Consider the following 23,452-nt stretch of genomic DNA (forward strand, 5'->3'; position numbering starts at 1 on the left):
TGATCGATTACCACCCTGCCTCATTACCACGCTGATCGATTACCACCCTGCCTCATTACCACGCTGATCGATTACCACCCTGCCTGATTACCACACCAATCGATTACCTCTCTGATCGATTACCACCCTGCCTCATTACCACGCTGATCGATTACTACCCTGCCTCATTACCACGCTGATCGATTACCACTCTGCCTCATTACCACGCTGATCGATTACCACCCTGCCTGATTACCACACCAATCGATTACCTCTCTGATCGATTACCACCCTGCCTCATTACCACGCTGATCGATTACCACCCTGCCTGATTACCACACCAATCGATTACCTCTCTGATCGATTACCACCCTGCCTCATTACCACGCTGATCGATTACCACCCTGCCTGATTACCACGCTAATCGATTACCTCTCTGATCGATTACCACCCTGCCTGATTACCACTCTGATCGATTACCACGCTGATCAATTATCTCTGATCGATTACCTCTCTGATCGATTACCACCCTGCCTGATTACCACGCTAATCGATTACCTCTCTGATCGATTACCACCCTGCCTGATTACCACGCTGATCGATTACCTCTCTGATTGATTACCACCCTGCCTGATTACCTCTCTGATTGATTACATTGCAAGTAAGCTTCCACAGGAATAATCTGCACCACAAATACTTTTAAAATAACAGTGAAACATAAAGGGGCTGTGATCCCTGTCAGAGCAACCCAGTATCTTCCTCTGCATCCCCATATCTCTGATTTACATTGACTGTTGATTCTAGTCCATCTCGTGTCTCATCGATGTAGCTGGCAGTTTATGTCTAAATCGTGCTGAATCTCTCATCTTAACATCCGTCTTACTGGAACTTATTTACACCTGGCAAATCAGCACAAAAAAAGGCAAGGGGAGCCAGCCAATGAAGCGGGTTAGCAAGGTGACTGACCTTTCACCCCGGGACCTGGGTTCAAAACCCATCCTCGATTGATGGGATCAAGGTCTCTCCCTCCCTGTTTCCTCACAATTTACATAACTCGTTTCAGAGAATTTATTTAACAGAATCTTACACAAACGGCGCAGTTTAAAGCCAAATAAATCTCTCCTCAGCGCGAGTGGCTGAGAAATTGACATACCTTTGCTAACTTTTCTCCTGCCTCTTTCTTTACTGCCCTCTCCTGAGTCGCATCAGCCTTTAAAAGACACAAATAACAATGTATAAGCTTTACAGTCAGAGCCTCACGTGAGAGCCTTAAATCCGCCTGGTCAGTATCGCTCAGTTCCATAGAGTGGTACAGTTCTCGATTGCTAAAGTGTAAACTTTAGCTTGCTGAAAGGATTGAGGGTTTCTACGAACGCAGTCTTTCTGCCTTCTAGTAGTAATGTAAGGAATCTTACAACACCAGGTTATAGTCCAACTGTTTTATTTGAAAATCACAAGCTTTCGGAGGCTTTCTCCTTCGTCAGGTGAGCGAGTGTGGGATTCCATGGAAGGTTCCCGCATTTATAGTCAGAGAACAATACCTGGTGATTACAGTCATGATGTGGAGATGCCGGTGATGGACTGGGGTTGACAATTGTAAACAATTTTACAACACCAAGTTATAGTCCAACAATTTTTATTTGAAATCTACAAGCTTTCGGAGGCTTCCTCCTTCCTCAGGTAAATGTCAGGAGCTGAGGAAGGAGGAAGCCTCCGAAAGCTTGTAGATTTCAAATAAAAATTGTTGGACTATAACTTGGTGTTGTAAAATTGTTTACAATGGTGATTACAGATAATCTTTCCAACTGCCCGTTGTCAAGGCAATCAAAGTGTTCAGACAGAGTGATGTTACCTACAGGACCACCGAATACACAAACGGCCAGAACAAAAGACAGACAGGGAGAGAGAGAAAAACATCCGAAAGGAAGAGAAAGACAGAGAATGACCCGTTGTGTTAAAAACAGATAACTTTTTTTCGCTGGTGGGGTTACGTGTAGCGCACAGAGTAGACAAGTACCTTGCCTTTGCCCCGTGCCTTTCCTGAAGGGCCGAGTGGGATTTCGGAACTCTGCCTGGTCCGTGGTGCAGTTCACCACTATACCAATGGATGGCAGCATCAACCCACTCTGCAAAAAGCATCTATTTAATAATGTTAGGCCTAGAAATTGGATGATGCAGCGCCTGTTTTCCAAGTGATTAACGGGCGCTGAGGAAGTCCAATGATGCGGCGTGCACGGCAGGGATGCGCCGCGCGCTGTATTGGTTAGCGCGCCTGCTTAAATCAGACATTAGGCCCATTGCTTATGCAAGTCGGGGGCCGATACCGGATTGCCACTGACCCCGCGCCATGCGTACTGCGGTCAGTTTTCGCAGGCGAACAGCAGCCAAACCAGCCGGCTTTAAAGGGACCGCTGGAGGCCACCACCACATAGTAAAAACAAGAGTGCTCCTCCCGGCTCCACATTAAAACTACGGGCTGCTGTCGGCCACCACTTGACCTCCTCTCCTCACCCCTTCCCCTTGGACTCAAAGGCAGGTCCGACGCTGACGTCCCCGAAGACTGGTCACCTTCTTCGCGTCTGCCGCATTCCCTCTTGGCGTCTGCGGCAGGCCGGTTGCGTCCTGGTGACGCAAGAGAACCAATTTCGCGTGGTCCTTTCGCTCATCAGTTCGGTGGTGGTTGGCACTGGGTTTGCGGCCGAAGTTGGGCGCGACCTAAATTCTAGGCCTTAGATTCTGATACAACTGGTGCTTTCAGAGAGTGAGATGACAAGTACCTGATTTAAGGTGAGCATGCTCGAACTCACCTTGTTACCCAGTAACATGATTACCACGTCTTGCGTTGCATATTCATGAATCTCCGTCAGCCAGGCCTAAAAGGAACAAGGAAGGCGATGTTATAAACTTTTAAAGTGATAAATTACAGAAACCTAAGAATGTACAAAGTAGTAGTGAGTGATCCAATTCAGTTCGACCTCAATTGACAACAGGCAAGATCCAAGAACCCAAACTGCTGAAGTAAATGCTCCTGTACCTGTAAGGGGGAAAAACTGTATCTAGATATGGGAATGGTAACAGGGAAAGCTGGTAATCTAAATGGGTGGTCAGTAAAATGGAAAAGACCGTGATTGAATCACTAGATTCAACCCTTGGACTGGACTCGGCCCTTGGACCGGACTCGGCCCTTGGACCGGACTCGGCCCTTGGAACGGACTCGGGCCTTGGAACGGACTCGGCCCTTGGAACGGACTCGGCCCTTGGACCGGACTCGGCCCTTGGAACGGACTCGGCCCTTGGAACGGACTCGGCCCTTGGAACGGACTCGGCCCTTGGAACGGACTCGGCCCTTGGACTGCACTCGGCCCTTGGACTGCACTCGGCCCTTGGACTGCACTCGGCCCTTGGACTGCACTCGGCCCTTGGACTGCACTCGGCCCTTGGACTGCACTCGGCCCTTGGACTGGACTCGGCCCTTGGAACGGACTCGGCCCTTGGACTGGACTCGGCCCTTGGACTGCACTCGGCCCTTGGACTGCACTCGGCCCTTGGACTGGACTCGGCCATTGGACTGCACTCGGCCCTTGGACTGCACTCGGCCCTTGGAACGGACTCGGCCCTTGGACTGCACTCGGCCCTTGGAACGGACTCGGCCCTTGGACTGCACTCGGCCCTTGGACTGCACTCGGCCCTTGGACTGCACTCGGCCCTTGGACTGCACTCGGCCCTTGGAACGGACTCGGCCCTTGGAACGGACTCGGCCCTTGGACTGCACTCGGCCCTTGGAACGGACTCGGCCCTTGAGCTGCCTGTTGGGCGCTGCCACCCAAATGTAGCTAATTCCCAGTTTTGTTTTTGCAACTAGTACCACTATTCAACTTAATGCCTTGTTCACGTGACTAGTTTTAAGATCACTGTTGTAATTCTATTTCTTGTTAGACCCTCAGCCTGCAGTTATATTCTTGTGTCTAAATTTTGTAAAAGTTTTATAAGGTATGGAAGGGAAAAAGTTCAGCTTGGAAATCATTCTGCTTTTACAACGCTTGTGATACATTAGCTGATATGTAACTACAGTCAACAATCGTTCTCACTGTCCCAATGGTTGCTATCTAGCAGATAATGGAATAAAGAATCACAGTGCTTCAGTGAGTCTCCTATTAAACAGTAATGTAATACTCAATACATTTTTGGCTGCTATTACTGTGGCCAGCAGTAAAACTGAAGCAAGTTGACTGCTGCAGTGATTAGAAAACACATTGGTTCCATTATTTTGAAGTGTGGCATTCATTTCAAGTCTCAACAGTCCATCATTTAATTCCCACCGGAGCTCAAGAAAATGTTACATAACTACACCTAAAATGTCAGGTTGTCATGTCACTTATACTGAGCTTGTATTTTAGCAATATTGCTTGCACTAGCTACTTTGCACACCATACCAAAAGAATCAGATCTTGACTGTATAGGAAATGATGAGTTTGTAATAAAACACTTGCAAGATAACTGATTATGTTGGCACTTTCCTACGCACAGGCTTTTCCTTCTTGTAATCTTTTCTAGTCGCGGGAGCTGGCTCGTCCACCTTATCTTTCTGTGAAGAGTCCAATCAACTCACTTCTTCACTGACTCAGCTTAGTGAATAGTTCCAACCACTTCAGTATACTTTGTCTTTGGTAATTGCCCACGGTAATTGGCAGAAGAGCCGGAGGGGAGATGAGCAGAAATTTCTTTATGCAGCGAGTTGTTATGCACTGAAGTCCACTGCCTGAAAGGACGGTGGAAGCAGATTCAATAGTAACTTTCAAAAGGGAATTAGGTAAATACTTGAAGGGAAAAATATGCAGGGCTATGGGGAAAGAGCAGGGGAGTGGGACTAATTGGATAGCTCTTTCAAAGAGCTGGCATTAGGATTAGGGTTGAATGGCCTTCTTCTGAGCTGTATCATTCTATGATTCTTTGATCAGTTGTTGGATTTGAACAACTGACACTCAGATTCAAAAATAACTGGCTGTCTTTCACATAGCTGAATGAATCATAGTGTATATGCATCATTTGAAATATCAGCCTTGGTGCCTCTCAAGCCCGTAATCTTGGAAACAAACCATGCAACATTTGGGCTGGCTTTTAAACTCTTTATATATGGTGACTGAATTAAAACAAGATGGAACTGCTTCATTTTTGTTACAGAATTTACTCCGTTGGTTTCTGATGTGCAGCAGACCCAATGCAAACCTCCCAGACTCACTAAATCCAGCCACTGGGAAGACCTGGTAAAAGGTGGCAGAAACAACCTACTGATAACCAGTGGCATAATTGGTAGCACCCTTGCCTCTGAGTCAGAAAGCTGTGGGTTCAAGTCCCACTCCAGATGTTTCAGTGGGGTACTGAGGGAGTGCTGCATTGTCGGAGGTGCCGTCTTTTGGATGAGACGTTAAACTGAGTCTGCCTTTCAGGTGGACATAAAAGATCCCATGGCACTATTCTGAAGAAGAGCAGGGAAGTTCTCCCCAGTGTCCTGGCCAATATTTATCCCTCAACCAACATTCACTAAAACAGATTATCTGGTCATTATCACATCGCTGTTTGTGGGATCTTGCTGTGCGCAAATTGGCTGCCATGTTTCCTACATTACAGCAGTGACTACTCTTCAAAAAGTACTTCATTGTCTGTAAAGCGCTTTGGGATGTCCTGAGGTTGTGAAAAGCGCTTTATAAATGCAAGCCTTCCTCTCTTTCTTTGGTGCCAGATTAGAGGTAAGTTTTGTGCTGCGGGCTTGTATTCATTAGGAACCGGTTTATGTTCCTTCCATCAGTCTGGATTGAATTTGAAACAGGTCCGAGAGGTGAAGGACCGGTGTCCAACCACTACACCACCCAATCCCACCCCTCCCACCTTAACAAATACTTCACAATTTAATCTGTATGAGGACACCAGCTGAAGCCAATCGAGCTGGGGTTGTTACAGGCGAGTTCTATCACATGAGTCATATGAAAATAAATTACAAGTTAAATTAACAAGATGATTTCCAAAGACTATAAAATGATCAGTCACCTAACAGAAGAGTAATTATAAATGATGAGCCTTCAAAAGAGCACATTACAAACATCCCTGTGACTCCATAATGAAGCAGACAGTCACATATCGAAATGATTATTACACCAGGAACGTAAAGTAATCAGTTATATCTGAGGTTAGTGATAATAAAAGTCTACACATTCTTAATGGCCCTTTTAGTTCAAGTTACAATTTTTCATGCATGGGTGTCCTCATAGATTGCTACAGTTCTACAATTGAACAGTCGTTAAAGTTAACTTTGGTTTGCTTACAGTGGCATTAAGTGAATGCAAAGTACTGGGGAAGAGCATTCAGGACAGACTCTGCCAAGAGCACAGCAAATGCAATTACTCTCTCTCATTTGTTTCACATGGCTTATCTGTCAGGAATCCAGCACCTCATTTACCATTCTCAGAGTCCATCTCCTTTCCCATTATCTCCCTCAGTCAGGTCTGTCCTTTCCAGAAATCTGAGTTGAAACATCTCGGGGTAGAAAATGGGGCGCATTGTGCCTGCTTTTTCGGGCGTAAAACGGGCGCAAAGTTTACCAATATCTGGACGCGAGGTCCCATGCCCGATCTGCGCCACCGCCATATTGGCCCTCGCGGTTTTTAAGCATCCCTGACTACCGCCTGAGATCATTGGTGGCTTAAGTTAAATATGCAAAGAAGGGTGCTGCACCTATTTCAATGCAAGTTCTTTCTCTCTTTCTTGAATTCAGATGTGAATCACCATCCAGATTCATCACACTGCAATGCTGTTCGTCATTGTTCAACCTTTCTGTGGTGTATACGTTGGGGTTCATGCGCATATAACAGAATGGTGCTATCACAGGCATAGCTTATTAATATAAATGTTGCAAATATAGCATTTTACATTCGTATTGTTTTTCAACAATATATACAGCAAGGAGTAAGGGTCAGGAATATGATGGATTACTCTTCACTTGCCTGGAGGGGTCCAGCTCCAACAACTACAATGACAATTTGCATTTATAAAGCGCCTTTAACATAATATAACGTCCCAAGGCGCTTCACAGGAGCGATTATCAAACAAAATTTGACACCAAGCCACATAAGGAGAGATTAGGACAGGTGACCAAAAGCTTCATCAAAGAGATAGGTTTTAAGGAGCGTCTTAAAGGAGGAAAAAGGTAGAGAGACGGAGAGGTTTAGGGAGGAAATTTTAGAGCTTAGGGCTTAGGCAGTTGAAGGCACAGCCGCCAAAGGTGGGGCGAAGGAAATCAGGGATGCGTAAGAGGCAAGAATTAGATGTGCACAGAGATTTCCGAGGGTTGTAGGGCTCGAGTAGGTTACAGAGGTAGGGAAAGGCAAGGCCATGGAGGGATTTGAAAACAAGGATGAGAATTTTAAAATTGAGGCGTTCCCGAGAGCCAATGTAGGTCAGCGAGCACAAGGGTGATGAGTGAACGAGACTTAGGATTTGGGCAGCAGAGTTTTGGATAAGCTCAAGTTTATGGAGGGTGGAAGAACAACACTCAAGAAGTTTGACACCATTCAGGACAAAGCAGTCTGCTTGATCAGCACCTCATCTGCTAGCCTAAACATCCACTCTCACCATAATCGGCGTACCGTGGCTGCAGTGAGTCCTATCTACAGGATGCACTGCAGCAAGTTGCCAAGGCTTCTTCGGCAGCACCTCCCAAACCCAAGACCTTCACCACCTAGAAGGACAAGGGCAGCAAGTGCACGGGAACACCATCTCCTCCAAGCTCCCCTCCAAGTCACACGCCATCCTGACTTGGAAATATATCGCCCGTTCCTTCATCGTCGCTGGGTCAAAATCCTGGAACTCCCTTCCTAACAGCACCTTCACCACACGGACTGCAGCGGTTCAAGAAGAGAGCCCACCATCACCTACTAGGGATGGGCAATAAATGCCGGCCTTGCCAGCAGTGCCCAGAAGAGTGAAAAAAAGGAGCCTGCTAAGGTCCTTGGTAAATTTAAGAATGCCCACGTGCCCATGGAACTGTACCCAGCATGAACCAGCACCTACGGGCAAGAAGGCAAGAAAATCTGAGGGACGGCCTCTTATCCCCAAAAGAAACCTTCATTGATATTTTCTTCATAAAACCTCAACCAGGGATAATGTGTTAACTCAACAGATCTCTTTTTAACATCCAACCTCACACTCCAGGCATACTTTGGCAGGGTAAGTGCTGGATGTCACAGCAAATGCATCCTGAGATATTGGGCCCATGGATTTTTGGCCCCTGTAAACAATTAGGATTGGTTAGTGTGAACTATGAAGTATTTGGCAGGCCTTGGACTCGACTACAGAGTGGATATTCAATGGGCAACTGCGGAGTACTGTGAATTGAAAAAACTCCATACTTCATGAGGAACAATATTATCACTAAGGGACAATAGTCTTTCTCATGAGTAGGATAAGTAGCTGACGATTGCATCCTCCATTACATCAATGCCTGCCTGAGAAGGTTGGCAGGGTAATCTGCTCCCAGTGTTTGCCAATGCGGCTCAGTCACCATCTGTTGCGAACTTCAGCAGAAAGAATCGGGTTAACTTGTTCTTCAATTTCTACTCCCTCCTGCAGAGAAGCAGCTGGTCTCCATTCTGTGACCTTTCTTAATGGAAAACTTAAAGTGAGAATTCACCACATGGGAATTATGAGCACAAGCCCATTTCCAACCATTTAGTGGCTCCTCTTTTACCAATTTTGATCTGTAACGCAACACGAGAACGAGCAAAGACTATCCATCGCTCCGAAGCTACTGCTTCTCGTATACCATATCGAGCTTGCACTGTCATGGCCTCCCCCTGACTTATTTAAATTGCCGAGGGAATCAAATATTCTTGGATAAGTCTTCCAAAAGGCAACAAAAACTGTGAAGTTTCTCCTTGACCCAAAAGGCAATCAATTTAGAAAGTGGTACCGCCAGTAGCATTTCTCCGTTTAGGTCATGGTGCTCCACAGAGTCATTCTTTTTCCAATTTTCTCCTCTCCTCCTCAAGATGGTGACTTATGCTGAGGTATAAGTCCACAGGTACCAGCATAGCTGCCTGGCTGAAGCGACTATTTGCCATTTGTGAGGCTATACAGAGAATATTGGCAAACTATTCAAGCCTGATCCTATTCTTGCCTGCCAGCCACAAGCACAGGATGCATGAGATTAATGGGTAGAGTTTTTTCCCCAAGTGTTTACCTTTGCTTATGGTTTTGGCTCGCATTCCGTGACCTTGGAGACCAACACACGGGGGCTACTGGTTCACTAAATGCTATGCGTGACTGGTGGGCACCACAGATTTCTTCTGTTTGGTTTCTCCCGATTTTATTTAATTTTTGTTTTATTGGTAGCCGATGGAGTGGACCAACTCCTCCCTAAATTTTTAGAGGTTCTTCCCGGTAATAGGAAGCATCTGAAGATTTACCCCCACCCCCCTCCACCCTGCAAGGGGTATTCTGTGACGGGCCAGTAGAGCATGGTAAACTTTCTAGCAAGGATCACTGGATTGCAATCAGGAGCAGGAATCCAGGCTGATTGCGTCCTGTTCCCAGCCCACAAAACCACTGAAATCAATTATAGCAACTCTACAATCTTCTAAGTCAACAGAGACTGAGGAATGAACATGGATCCTTTCCAATCTCAATGGTTCAATTCCATACCAGGCTTTGCATTTACCCACATGATACACTGGAGAGGTCTTCTATAAAAGATTTGCTAATTTATTCCTACACTTCTCCTGATAACCTGCAATCCCTTTCTTAACACAGAGGAAGTTATCAACAAACCATTAGCTAACTTTAACAAGCATCTTTTTTATGGAACTATCACTCATGCGGTGGGAAAAAAAACCTGCATAATTTATGTTACCAATGTCTTTCAGCATTTAAAAGATCCTGGACAATTTCTCGTCTCAATCTTCTTTTCTCCCATGAAAACAAGTCATTTGTCAGTGTAATCTCTCTCATGATGTGGAGATGCCGGTGATGGACTGGGGTTGACAATTGTAAACAATTTTACAACACCAAGTTATAGTCCAGCAATTTTATTTTAAATTCACAAGCTTTCGGAGACTTCCTCCTTCCTCAGGTAAATGTTTACCTGAGGAAGGAGGAAGTCTCCGAAAGCTTGTGAATTTAAAATAAAATTGCTGGACTATAACTTGGTGTTGTAAAATTGTTTACAATAATCTCTCTCAGTTAGTTGCATTACAACAGTGACTACACTTCAAACTGTACTTCATTGGCTGTAAAGCGCTTTGGGACGTCCTGAGATCGTGAAAGGTGCTATGTAAATGCAAGTCCCTTTTTTTAATGTTTTAGAATTAGGCTGGTTGCTTGCTGCTCTTTTCCGAAGCCTCTCCAATGCATCAATGTCCTTTAGAAGATAAAGCGACCAGAACTGTAGACAGTATCTAAATTTGCTCTCAGTAATGTTGTACAACGCTATTAATAACTGGCTTCAACTTGTAATAAATGCCCTTGAGATTCATTCCATGAGCTGAATTGTTTGGGTGAACAACAGCCTCACATTTACCTGAGGAAGGAGGAAGCCTCCGAAAGCTTGTAAATTTCAAATAAAATCGTTGGACTATAACTTGGTGTTGTAAAATTGTTTACAATTGTCAACCCCAGTCCATCACCGGCATCTCCACATCACATTGACTGACTGCTTTTAGTGAATGACCAATAACAATAGCCAAGTCATTTTTTTTCCTTTTCCTCCTTCCTTGTCATTGAACGGCCACCCATTGTGTCCTACTGGTGGCTTTGCTCTGACGTTTAGCACAGCCCGCCATCCACCAGTACAGGATACAATGGGCAGAGTTTTTCCCAAGTGCTTACCGTTGCTTATGATTTTGGCTCGCGTTCCGTGACATTGAAATACCAATATACGAGAGCTACTGGTTCACTAAACGCCTTGTGTGACTGGTAGATACCACAGCCTCAATTTTAACTGCCCCCACCTGGCGGAAACTGGGCGGGGGGGGGGGGGGGCCAGTTAAAATAAGGGGAGTCACTTAGTCCCACCGATCATGTCTCCCTATATTAACCTGCTCGTTTGAGCAGGCGAGCAAGACACCCGCAGGAAGGAAGCGGGCTCCTGTTTTAAATATGCAGATCAGGTCCGACGATGTTACGATCGGCAGGGCCTCCACATCCCCGGCCTTGCCGGGTTTTTCCCCGTGCTACTGTGCTTCCCCCGCACCGCCCCCCTCCCGCCTCCCCATTAATATCGGGGCCCACAAGATTTCTTTTGTTTGATTTCTCCTGATTTTATTTAGTTTTTGTTCAATTAGTATCCGTTTGGGTGGACCAACTCCTCCCTAAATCTTTTGTGGTTCTTCCCGGAAACAGAGGAAGCATCTGATGATTTACCGCCCCCCCCCTCCCCCCTCCCCCCTCCCCTCCCCCCCCAAACGGGTATTCTGCAATGGGCTAGTAGAGCATGGTACACTTTCGAGCAAGGATCACAAGACTGCTATCAGGAGCAGGAATCCAGCCCTCTTCCCAGCCCACAAAAACACTGAAGCCAATTATAGCAATTCTACAATCTTCTAAGTCAACACAGACTGAGGAATGAAAGAAAGACTTACATTTATATAGCGCCTTTCACGACCTCAGGACGTCCCAAAGTGCTTTACAGTCAATTAAGTACTTTTTTGAAGTGTAGCCACTGTTGTAATGTAGGAATCGTGGCAGCCAATTTGCGCACAGCAAGATCCCACAAACACCAATGTGCACATTAAAAATGCTTATTTTTGCTCATAACCCATTTCAGCTGTATCAATAAAACTGCACTAGGCTACCACTCTGAAATACATCCCTAACCTTTTAATGGAAAGAAACAAAAAAGAAACAATTACATTCTATTACGCTGCCCAGTTGCGCTGGTTCATGGAAGACTTTACGTTTGTGGTTATACTAATGAATTTCAGTGGAAACTTGAACTAACTAGCGCAATTTCAAGCACAATTTCCCAATTGCGCTCAAAGCGGAAACTTTACCCCACGGTGTTAACTGCTGCACTAAGATGATGAAACTATTAACCTTTCATTTAGTAATAAATGTTAGTTCATTTAGGACTGAGATGAGGAAACGTTTCTTGACTCAGAGGGTTGTGAATCTATGGAATTCTCTACCCCAGAGGGCTGTCGATGATCAGTCGTTGAGTATATTCAAGACTGAGATAGATGGATTTTTGGACTTTAAGGGAATCAACAGATATGGGGATCAGGTGGGAAGGTGGAGTTGAGGTCGAAGATCAGCCATGATCTGACTGAATGGCAGAGCAGGCTCGAGGGGCTGCATGGCCTACTCCTGCTCCTATTTCTTATGTTCTTATGCTGTAAGTAACTTCGATACTTATCATTCGTTCAGTCCCATAACACATTGTTACTGATAAGCTCAAGTAGCAACATCAATTGTCATCACTCACAGCTCAAAATAATAAAAACTCAAGGAAAATGTCCTCAAAAACAATTGCGCATCAGTCAGGGAGGAAAAAAATAATTTGAATGAATACATAATGGAGTGCATTTATGATCAACCTTGCAATCTCAATGTATTGAGCACTCTCGCCTCTGAGTCAGAGGGTTCTGGGTTCAAGTCCCAATCCAGCAACTTGAGCACAAAAATCCAGGCTGACACTCCCAGTGCAGTACTGAGGGAGTGCTGCATTGTCAGAGTGTGCCATCTTTCGGATGAGACGTTAAACCGAGGCCCCGTGTGCCCTCTCAGGTGGATGTAAAAGATCCCAGGGCACTATTTTGAAGAAGAGCAGGGGACTTTTCCCCGGTGTCCTGGCCGATACTTTTCCCTCAACCAACATCACCAAAATAGATTGGTCATTATCACGTTGCTGTTTGTGGGATCTTGCTGTGCGCAAATTGGCTGCCGCGTTTCCCTACATTACAACAGTGACTACACTTCAAAAAAAGTAATTCATTGGCTGCAAAGCACTTTGGGACGTCCTGTGGTCATGAAAGGAGCTCTATAAATTTCTTTCGTGAATTTACAACAAAGGCTGCAGTCACATCCAGTAAATCCCATTCAATAGGTTTAGCATTCTATGAATTTCGTTCCACAGTAAAGAGTCCATATTGAGTGAAGTAATAACAGCAGGTGGCAGAAAGTAGAGGCTACATTATAATAATTGTGTAATTATGTGTGTACTGATTAAGCTGATTGATCAGCTAATGAAAGCTGAATCTTCAAGTTAACTAGCTATGCCTAACAAGACGCATGTGTCTTGATGTGTACAAAAAAACCAAGGTTATGCTAATCCATGTGAATAAAGAGGTTGATAGCAGCCAATACAAGTTTGGTACCATCACAATATTACACAAACCACCTTTTCCCTTATTTTCATTATCACCCGAGGGGAGCAGTGGAGATTGTATGTTGCCTTATATTAACTTGGTCTTTGGCAAAACACATACTGGCCCTTAGGGTGCGCCACTGAACTGTACTAGCACCTGTGAACCTGGCACAAAAATACAGGCCATGATGTGGAGATGCCGGTGATGGACTGGGGTGGACAAATGTAAGGAGTCTTACAACACCAGGTTATAGTCCAACAGCTTTATTTGAAATCACAAGCTTTCGGAGGCTTCCTCCTTCGTCACCTGACGTTTCTCCTTATTTACTCCGTCAAAACCCTTCATGATTTTGCACACCTTTATCAAATCTCCCCTTAACCTTCTCTTCTCTAAGGAGAACAACCCCAGTTTCTCTCTCCAAGTAACTGAAGACTTTCATTGCTGGTACAATTCTACTAAATCTCCTCTGCACCCTCTCTAAGGCCTTGACATCCTTCCTAAAGTGTGATGCCCAGAATTGGCCACAATACTCCAGCTGGGACCTAACCAGTGTTTTATAAAGGTTTAGCATAACTTCCTTGCTTTTGTACTCTATGCCTCTATCTATAAAACCAAGGATCCCGTATGCCTTTTTAACAGCCTTCTCAACTTGTTCTGTCACCTTCAAAGACTTGCGTACATACGTAAACAACCCGATTTAACCAACTGGGTCACAGTAAGGATATGGAAATCTTCACTTTCACCGTGTGCTTCAGCATTTCCTGCCACTGCCCTCCTCAGAGCTGCTATCAATGGCCCCATGCAAACTCGCACACATTTCAGAGCACAGTCAGTAGCTGCACAATTAGCTTCCCCTGCTTTTGCCTCTGCATTAACCTCAAGATGTGCGATCAGAGGTTTCTAAGGAAAACAAACACAAAATTCATCAATAAGAAATTTTAAAAAAACTATTGATTGTGGTACTGCTTGGGCAAGTCAGAGAAGGACGTGTTTTATAAGGACTGTAATGTTACACAATTTGGAGCGTAATAGGAGTGTGACGGAATACTCTCCAATTGCCTGGATGGGAGGCAGCTGCAACAACACTCAAGAAGCTCATCACCATCCAGGATAAAGTAGTCCGTTTGATTAGTATCTCATTCACTAGCCTAAACATCCACTCCCTCCACTACCGGCGCACCGTGGCAGCGGTGAGTCCTATCTACAGGATGCACTGTAGCAAGCCGCCAAGGCTTCTTCGGCAGCACCTCCCAAACACGCGACCTCCACCACCTAGAAGGACATGAGCAGCAGATGCATGGGAACAACACCACCTCCGAGTCACACGCCATCTCAACTTGGATATATAATCGCTGTTCCTTCATCGCCGCTGGGTCAAAATCCTGGAACTCCCGACCTAACAGCACCGTGGGAGAGCCTTCACCACACGGACTGCAGCGTCAAAAAGAAGGCGGCTCACCACCACCTTCTCAAGGACAACGAGGGATGGGCAATAAATGCCAGCCTTGCCAGCGACACCCATATCCTGAGAATGAATTTGAAAAATCCCCGATGTGCGTTGTGCTGCAGTCAGAGGAGAAATAAAGAAGTATATCTCCTCTGTGTTGCCAACTCTCATCAATGGAAGAAAGCTATTACTCTGATTTAATACTGCTTGAATTTCAGATTCTGTCTGTGAATGCTGTTGGGTGAAAATGAAATCAATATATCTGTCTCACAGTTCATCACACCCACAGCTTTGGATGAAATATACACAGTAATACACTTTAGCACCTGACAAAACTGCACTGGAGTTGCTCCCTGTTTCAACACCAATGAATAAAGGTATTTTCAGTAAAAACTTTACTTAGAATGAACTCACGAGAGTCATGAATCTAACTTTAATCAAAGATTTTCTCCAAGTTACATGTATGACCCCGGGGCACCTCCTTGTGGGCTTACATTCAAGCCAAGACTGATGTTACAGATGTGTAAGGGTCAGTGCAAAGCACGCAGGGATGAACTATCTGTTCAGGTGACCGAGGAGCGACTGACAGAGAAGAGATATTGCTGTAGACAGTGTACAACATGTCAAAAGACACCTGTGGAGGATGTGGCAGAGCGGCGGTTTGCTCTGGTATAGTCTGTTCATCTGCGGCAAATAGAGACAATTGAATGTCATAGAGTCATAGAGTCATACAGCACGGATAGAGGCCCTTCGGCCCATCGTGTCCGCGCCGGCCATCAGCCCTGTCTACTCTAATCCCATGTGTACAATTGCTGTGTTCTATTACAGGATAAAGGCACAGTGATAGACAGGCATTTGGAGGCTTTGAAAGTGAGCCACATGGGACTCACACCAGCTATCTTCTGCATCTTACAATTCATAACCACCCAGATTCAGATATCTGTTCACCGTGTGCGTCCATATCCCTCAATAGAAAGAAGAAAGAACTTGCATTTATATATGGCCTTTCAAGACCTCAGGTCGTCCCAAAGTGCTTTACAGCAAATTAAATACTTTTGAAGAGTAGTCACTGTTGTTATGTAGGGAAATGTGGCAGCCAATTTGTGCACAACAAGCTCCCACAAACAGCAATGAGATAAATGACCAGATAATCTGTTTTAGTGTTGTTGGTTGATGCTTGGTACCTCAACTGCATTTTCCCGTCTTAGCTCCATATCCCTTGATACCGTTACCTAACAAAAATCTATCAATGTCAGTCTTGAAAGCTCCAATTGTCCCATCATCCACAGCCTTTTATACCTCAACCACCAGCACAAACAGATTAACTGGTCATTCGTCTCATTGTCATTTGCGTGATCTTGCTGTGCGCAAATTGGCTGCTGCGTTTGCCTACAAAACAACAGTGGCAACTTTTCTTTCTCTAATTGAGATATCAGGTACGTGACTGTGGGCATAGGGAGAGGAGCACTGCTATAGAGAGTCCTCACAGGCCCAAAGGACAACATTTTTTCGCACTGTCCTTTCCAATTCTATATACAGGGTTTGAATGACTTTGTGGGCTTTGCTGGACTGCCGTTCTCTGTTACCCATACAGGTCCTGTTAGCACAGCGGCTCTTAAGCCTGATCCCTTTGGACATCACCATTTGATGATTCCATGCACAGGGGATGGTGAAATTGAAGAGTTTTAATTAAGGCCATAATTACACAAGAGAAAGACAAACAGCTCCCGCGATCCCAGCTGGCTCAGATAATTAGTCTTTTGCTAAGCAATTTATTACGTGGAATACATTATTTTGTAAATCTCCTGTCTCATGTGCTTTAAACTCTCAATACAAAGCTATGACCTTGTAGGAAAAAGACACAGTCATGGAAGAACTAATTGATAAATAATAAGAATGTGTATTTTTAGAATCCAAGCTTGGCCTCACCTAATTGTTACGTCTTGATTCACTCAGTCCTCTCTCCCACTCTTTTCAACTGTGCGTCTTGCTCCACCAACTTGGGTTTCTCAATTAAAAAAAAAACGAAATAACGATCGGCAGATTTTCTTTAAGGCAAAGTAAGATCAGTTTGAGCTGCTGTCTTGCATAACAACACTGTCCTGAGAATCCACCTCAGTTCACACCTATGATCCAGCAAATCAAGTAAATTGCACTTTAGGTTTTAACATGTATCTTGGGATAGAATGGGAGCATGCTGTGTGCATCCAAATGGTGTGTGGAACAACTGTGGTGCATTCCAGAGTGATTTCAATATAAAATAAAAGATCCTCACAACACTGGATATAAATAATTTATTGCCTCAGCCACTATGGATATGGAAATTCTTATTATTTTGACAGGACTATTTCAGGCGGCTTGACAATTCTGCAGTAGATCACATTTTACACAAATGTGGACTTCAGTCTTGTGTAACTGGTTTGACAAGTTACCTAGCACGAAGCAGGACCCCACCCCCTGCGCGGGTATGTTAAAGAATCAAGGACCCAGAAGGTAAAAAATACAGCACATTCCAGAAAGAAATGGAAGTGTGAGAAACAGGGCCACCTCACAGCATGGACTCCACACTTCCCTTTTTTTAAAGTTTTGAAATGTAATGTTGATGAATAGAGGCGAAAAAGATTTCCAAACAACTTTCGAAAAGCGCTGCTGGCCCTTTAATTTCCTGTTTTATAGATGGTAAACGACAGAGAGCAGGGGCAATTTCAAAAGTGTTTCATTGCTGTTTGTGGGATCTTGCTGTGCGCAAATTGGCTGCTGCGTTTCCCACATTACAAAAAAGTACTTCAACGGCTGCGAAGCAATTACATGGGCATGATATCGAACTTATGCACCAAGGGTTCAATTTGCAGATAGTGTTTTTTTTTCTTTGATAAACAATTGCTTGGTAATCAGTTATGCTGAACAGAAGGTTCAGTCGAGTTGTTAAAGTAGATACAGAGGATTACAAGAGAAATGACTGCAGCTGGAAGCACTACATGGTGATATTGAATGCATGCCCCCTGTTCCTTCTGAATTTTAAAATAGATCTCCAAATGGCTGGGTTGGTGAATGGACCAGCCACTGTGGTACTCTGAAGATCCCAGGCCTGATTTTGAGTCTGCGCTAAACGAGTTCATCTCAGGGTGGGTTGGTGGTTGAGAGGGTGGGGGGGAAAGGGAAGTAAATCACAGTTGGCCTCAGTATCATTTAGCTAGGGAGGAGAAAATCAGGTCAGTTCCCATCTATGACTGTAATTTCCATGCTGGAAATGACTATCTGTACAAGGTAGTGTAGTGGTTACGTTACTGGACTAATAATCTCAGAGAATGTGAGTTTAATTCCCACCGTGGCAGTTCGAAAATTTGAATTCAATTTAAAAAAAACAAATATCTGGAAATAAAAAGTTGCTTTCAGTAAAAGGGGCCCTGAAGCTGTTGGATTGCCATAAAAAAAAATGAGATTGACTCTCAACTGCCCTCTGAAGTGGTCTAGGCTGCCACTCAGTTAGGGATGGGCAATAAATGCAGCCTTGCCAGCAACGCCCACAAGCTGAGAATAAATTAAAAAGATAATTGCATGCGCATGGTTGGTGGATGAGGATAGGATCAAGTTGCCCCTTGACCCTCAGTGCCTGGGCCTACACATTGGGTCAGGGGGTAGGTATTAACAAGCAATCTTTGAACCACCACTCAACAAGAGTCAGGCTCGCCATTCCCTTGACTGACGAGCTGCGTAGGGTTGCCAACTGTGATTGGAGAGAGGTTTCGTCACATGACCTCCTGCCTCCAATCACCCCGCACCCACACTCCCGCCATTGGTCGTCTGACACATCCATCCTCGCCGTGCCCTGCCTTCTCACGGCCAATTGGAAAGTGAAAAGACTCTTCGTTATCCGACTGGATGATTCTTGACTGTCAGTCAAACAGCCTTTCTTCCCCCCCATCTCCAATATTTTTATAACTAATCAACAAAAGTGTCCAAAGAGAAAATAAAAACACACAATTTTTTTTAAAATTCCCCTACGATTTTTCTCTCGGGAGAACCTACAAGAGTCCTGAAATTCACATAATATATCACCATTAGCACACTGACATTTTTAATTAGCACCCACCATTCCTGCCCATGTAATTGCTAAATGTTTTTATCTATTGTTTACCTTGTCTCAGAAGAAGCCGTAAATAATGAAACAGGATGACATATGAATTAATTTTCAGAAAGTAGAGACTACGTTGCAGTTTTTCTGCAGTGCTGGCTGAGTGGGTCTGTCTCTGCTGAGGAATTAATTTTTCCTGGGGTACAACTGAACGCTAGGTTTTTCTTCAGAACAACACAGTCGGCATAACACATGCCTGATGCCATCTCTCCCCTCAGGGACAATCCGTTTATTTCAAAAGAAAGCAACATCTGACCGGTAATTTTTTTTACAAATTTTAGACAAATTATATTCGCTTTTCTTTCCGTGGCTGAGGAATTTCCCTCATGCCCCCAAAATTGGAGGCAGAGTCGGTGGAGTGATGGTTTTGCGCCGGCCTGAGACCCGAGCCAAATTCGGCTTTGGGCGTTCGTTTGAAAGGTCGCCGGTGAGTTGCGGGCATGAAACAGGCTCCTGGCTGCAGTTCTAGGGTCATCAACCCTCCAGGATTGTCCTGGAGTTCCCAGGAATTCAAGATTAATCTCCAGGACACTGCTGCAAGCAAACACCCGGGAGAAAAATCATAGGGGAGTTTTTTAAAAATTGTGTTTTTATTTTCTTTGGACACTTTTGTTGATTAGTTATAAAAATATTGGAGATGGGGGAAAAAAGGCTGTTTGAGTGACAGTCAAGAATCATCCAATCAGGTAATGAAGAATCTTTTCACTTTCCAATTGGCCGTGGGAAGGTGGGGCATGGCGAGGATGGACGTGTCAGACGACCAATGGCAGGAGCGTGGGGGCGGGGTGATTGGAGGCAGGAGGCCATGTAATGAAACCTCTGTCCAATCACAGATGGCAACCCTATGCAGCTCGCTGGTTAAGAGAATGGGGAATCAGTCGGTGAGTCGGGTCTGGGGAGGAAGGGGGAGGTGTAAAGTGTTTTGGGATGTCTTTTTTTTAATTCGTTCATGGGATGTGGGCATTGCTGGTGAGGCCGGCATTTATTGCCCATCCCTAATTGCCCTTGAGAAGGTGGTGGTGAGCCGCCGCCTTGAACTGCTGCAGTCCGTGTGGTGAAGGTTCTCTCACAGTGCTGTTAGGAAGGGAGTTCCAGGATTTTGACCCAGTGATGATGAAGGAACGGCGATATATTTCCAAGTTGGGATGGTGTGTGACTTGGAGGGGAACGTGCAGGTGGTGTTGTTCCCATGTACCTGCTGCTCTTGTCTTTATAGGTGGTAGAGGTCACGGGTTTGGGAGGTGCTGTCGAAGAAGCCTTGGCGAGTTGCTGCAGTGCATCCTGTGGATGGTACACACTGCAGCCACAGTGCGCCGGTGGTGAAGGGAGTGAATGTTTAGGGTGGTGGATGGGGTGCCAATCAAGCGGGCTGCTTTGTCCTGGATGGTGTTGAGCTTCTTGAGTGTTGTTGGAGCTGCACTCAATCAGGCAAGTGGAGAGTATTCCATCACACTCCTGACTTGTGCCTTGTAGATGGTGGAGAGGCTTTGGGGAGTCAGGAGGTGAGTCACTCGCTGCAGAATACCCAGCCTCTGACCTGCTCTTGTAGGTTATGAAAGGCACTAATTAAATGCAAGTTCATTCTTTCTTTCTGGTCATTTTGCCCTAATTTTCTTGGGTCAATTCAATGATTGCCTGGTCCACAGGTTTCATTTGTTGAATTGCAGACAAAGATTGTGATCATTAATCTTTGTTATTTCTGATGTTAGACAACACATTTCTACTTTATTAAAATGTAGTCTTCCATTACCATGTGCTACAATACAAAACATCTTGCCTGAAAAACTTTAATTACCGATAAGTAACACACTGATACAATGCTTTGTCCTTTCAGTGCTTTTCAGAAACAATATAATCTGAACGTCAACCGCTGGCATCACTGTTGAAACAACTCGTTCCGGAGATAATGGGAAACTGAGCTATAGCCAGAAGCTGTGTTCATTTCGCAGCATGTCAAGCTAGGTCACAGACAACATATGGACATATGTGCAATGTCGAAGGAACGCTGTCGGGTATAGATTCCTATGCAGGTCTCAGTCAAGCAATTTGATCGGAGTTTGCATTACAGCGAATTACAATTCAGAATGGATTTAAAGATTCATGCTTAATTTACATGGCAAAATTGATCAGTAATTTACACTAAAGCAGGGACAGTGTTGACAATTAGAAGGTCTGACTTCAAGATTAGCTTCAATACTCTGACCAGTGTCACCTCAACACTGGACTGGTGTTCACTTTATAGGGGCTGGTTGTGGTTTAATCTCATGGTTCTACTGGTTATTGCTTGATCTTTGCTTTTGCAGTTTGTGACATCCCTGATTTAATAACACCTTGTACCTCACTGATCTGTTGTTCTATATACGATCCCTACTATGGTGTCATGACGGCACTCAATGTTCCAGTCAAACAAGATCTGGTATAAAAATAACAATATTTTACCGACTTGTCTGAGCTTTATTTCCCTCAGTAATTCAATGAGGACACTGTTGGGTTTGAGACACATTAAACTCTGATAGTTCAATCATTTTTTTCCAATGGGAAGGGAACCTCATTTTAGTTGTCCTAGGAATTCATGATGATTTGAAATCTCACATGACATGTAGCACAAGGGATTGCTGCACAGTTACAAATCAATTGCAAAAAACTAAACTATAATAAGTGAATAAATCATAGAATCATAGAAGTTACAACATGGAAACAGGCCCTTCGGCCCAACATGTCCATGTCGCCCAGTTTATACCACTAAGCTAGTCCCAATTGCCTGCACTCATACACATAAATTTAAAGTGCCATTGATTTTACAATCCACCTCAGCAACTTTGCTTACCAGTGATGAGAATCCACTGAATTATGTAGCTACAGTGCAGCTAAACGGATAATTAATACAAACCATAAAGTATCTTGAGAGAAAGAACGTGACCCACAGGTTCCAGTTGAACGGGCTCCCTATTCAGTGACCAGAGCAAAGGCAGATTGACCTGGATGCAGAAACCAATTCAATAAGTTTTGCAGACTACATTAAAATAGGATTTCAATAAGGACAGAAAACGCAGTTAAGGTGTTGCAGAAGAGCTTACATCGGTTATGTAATCGGGCAAGCAAATGAAATTTAATACCGACTAAAGCAAAACACCGCACACTGAAAGAAAGACTATGCAACAGAATCAGCAAAAGGGAGGCTTTGAAAAGGATATGGGGGTGATAGTAAAAAAGAAAGACTTGCATTTATATAGCACCTTTCGCGACCTCAGGACATCCCAAAGTGCTTTACAGCCAATTAAGTACTTTTGAAGTGTAGTCACTGTTATAATGTAGGAAACGCAGCAGCTAATTTGTGCACAGCAAGGTTCCACAAACAGCAATGTGATAATGACCAGCTAATCTGTTTTAGTGATATTGGTTGATTTAAGATTCAATGGTCAAGATAATCTGGAGAAGGAATTCTCACCCTTGTGTTTAAATCCCACCATGGTCTCACCCCTCCTTATCTTGTAACCTCCTCCAGCCCCAGAGCCCTCCCGAACTTTCCTCTAACTCCGACCTCTCGTACATCCCCTCCCCTTCCCCCCACCTCTCTTGACCCCACCATTGGTGTCCTTGCCTTCTGGCACCCAAAGCCCCACACTCTGGAATTCCCTGCCTAAACCCCTTCGCCTCATCACCTCCTTCTCCTCCTCTGAGACCCTCTTTAAAACCCGTTGACGAAGCTCTTCGTCACCCTTCCTAATGTCTCCTTCTTTGGCAAGGCGTCCATTTTTCTTCATGTCTTTGTGAAGCCCCTTGGGACATTTCTCTACGTTAAAAGCTCTGTATCAATGCAAGTTGTCGCCGAGTGCTGGAATAGCAATTTGGAAGGATATACGGCAATCTGGATTGATTTGAGACAGCTGTTCTTTCCTGGTAGTTAGTGTATTGTGTGTGACATATTTCCAAAGATTTTCCCATATTAGTATTAAAGTGATTTTAGTACACTACGAATTGTCAGATTTTGTTTGATAACGCTCCTGTGAAGCACCTTGGGATATTTTACTATGCTAAAGGCGCTATATAAATGCAAGTTATTGTTGTTGCATTCAGTATTATGTAAAGATGCTGTGAAATTATAAAAACATTAATAACCCACCCGCTATCCCACTAGCCACTGTGAATATGCAGTAAATACTGCCTGTGCTAACTAATAAAAATTTCTGCATTAATGTTTAATTAAAAACTAGGATCTGCTTCTCTTTAATACCCGAGTCATTAACTTTTTTGGCTTGCATGTATGGAAATAAGTAACAGTAAACATTACAATATGCTGAGGTTATCGCTATTTGCTGACGTTATCCTATCAGTATTCCCACGTCCCCTCAGCGTGCTTGTGGTGTAGATGTTAATATTCAGAAACTACGGCTGTTCCAGGGCTAAGCTTTGTGACAAAGATTACCTATCCAGAATGACGGATAAGGTAACTGAGGACCATTAACATCAAATCACATATAAATTAGACCAAAAAGATTTATGACCGCACGGGGAGTATTTTAAAAGCTAAGAATGAAT

At 44.3% G+C, this 23,452-nt stretch overlaps 1 protein-coding gene across 2 annotated transcripts in view; it reads right to left on the reverse strand.

Annotated features, from left to right (window-relative positions):
• LOC137340731 (ras-related protein Rab-26) overlaps window positions 1-23,452 on the reverse strand; it is a 248,764-nt gene that overhangs the window by 1,932 nt on the left and 223,380 nt on the right. For both annotated transcript variants that reach the window (XM_068003451.1, XM_068003450.1), the window contains exons 6-7: window positions 2,787-2,852; window positions 1,133-1,189 (exon numbers count right to left, since the gene is read on the reverse strand). In XM_068003451.1, coding sequence (XP_067859552.1) covers window positions 1,133-1,189; window positions 2,787-2,852 — 123 coding nt within the window. The remainder of the gene's footprint in view (window positions 1-1,132; window positions 1,190-2,786; window positions 2,853-23,452) is intronic.

Source organism: Heptranchias perlo, chromosome 22 (assembly GCF_035084215.1).
Source record: "Heptranchias perlo isolate sHepPer1 chromosome 22, sHepPer1.hap1, whole genome shotgun sequence".
Classification (NCBI taxonomy): Eukaryota; Metazoa; Chordata; class Chondrichthyes; order Hexanchiformes; family Hexanchidae; genus Heptranchias; species Heptranchias perlo.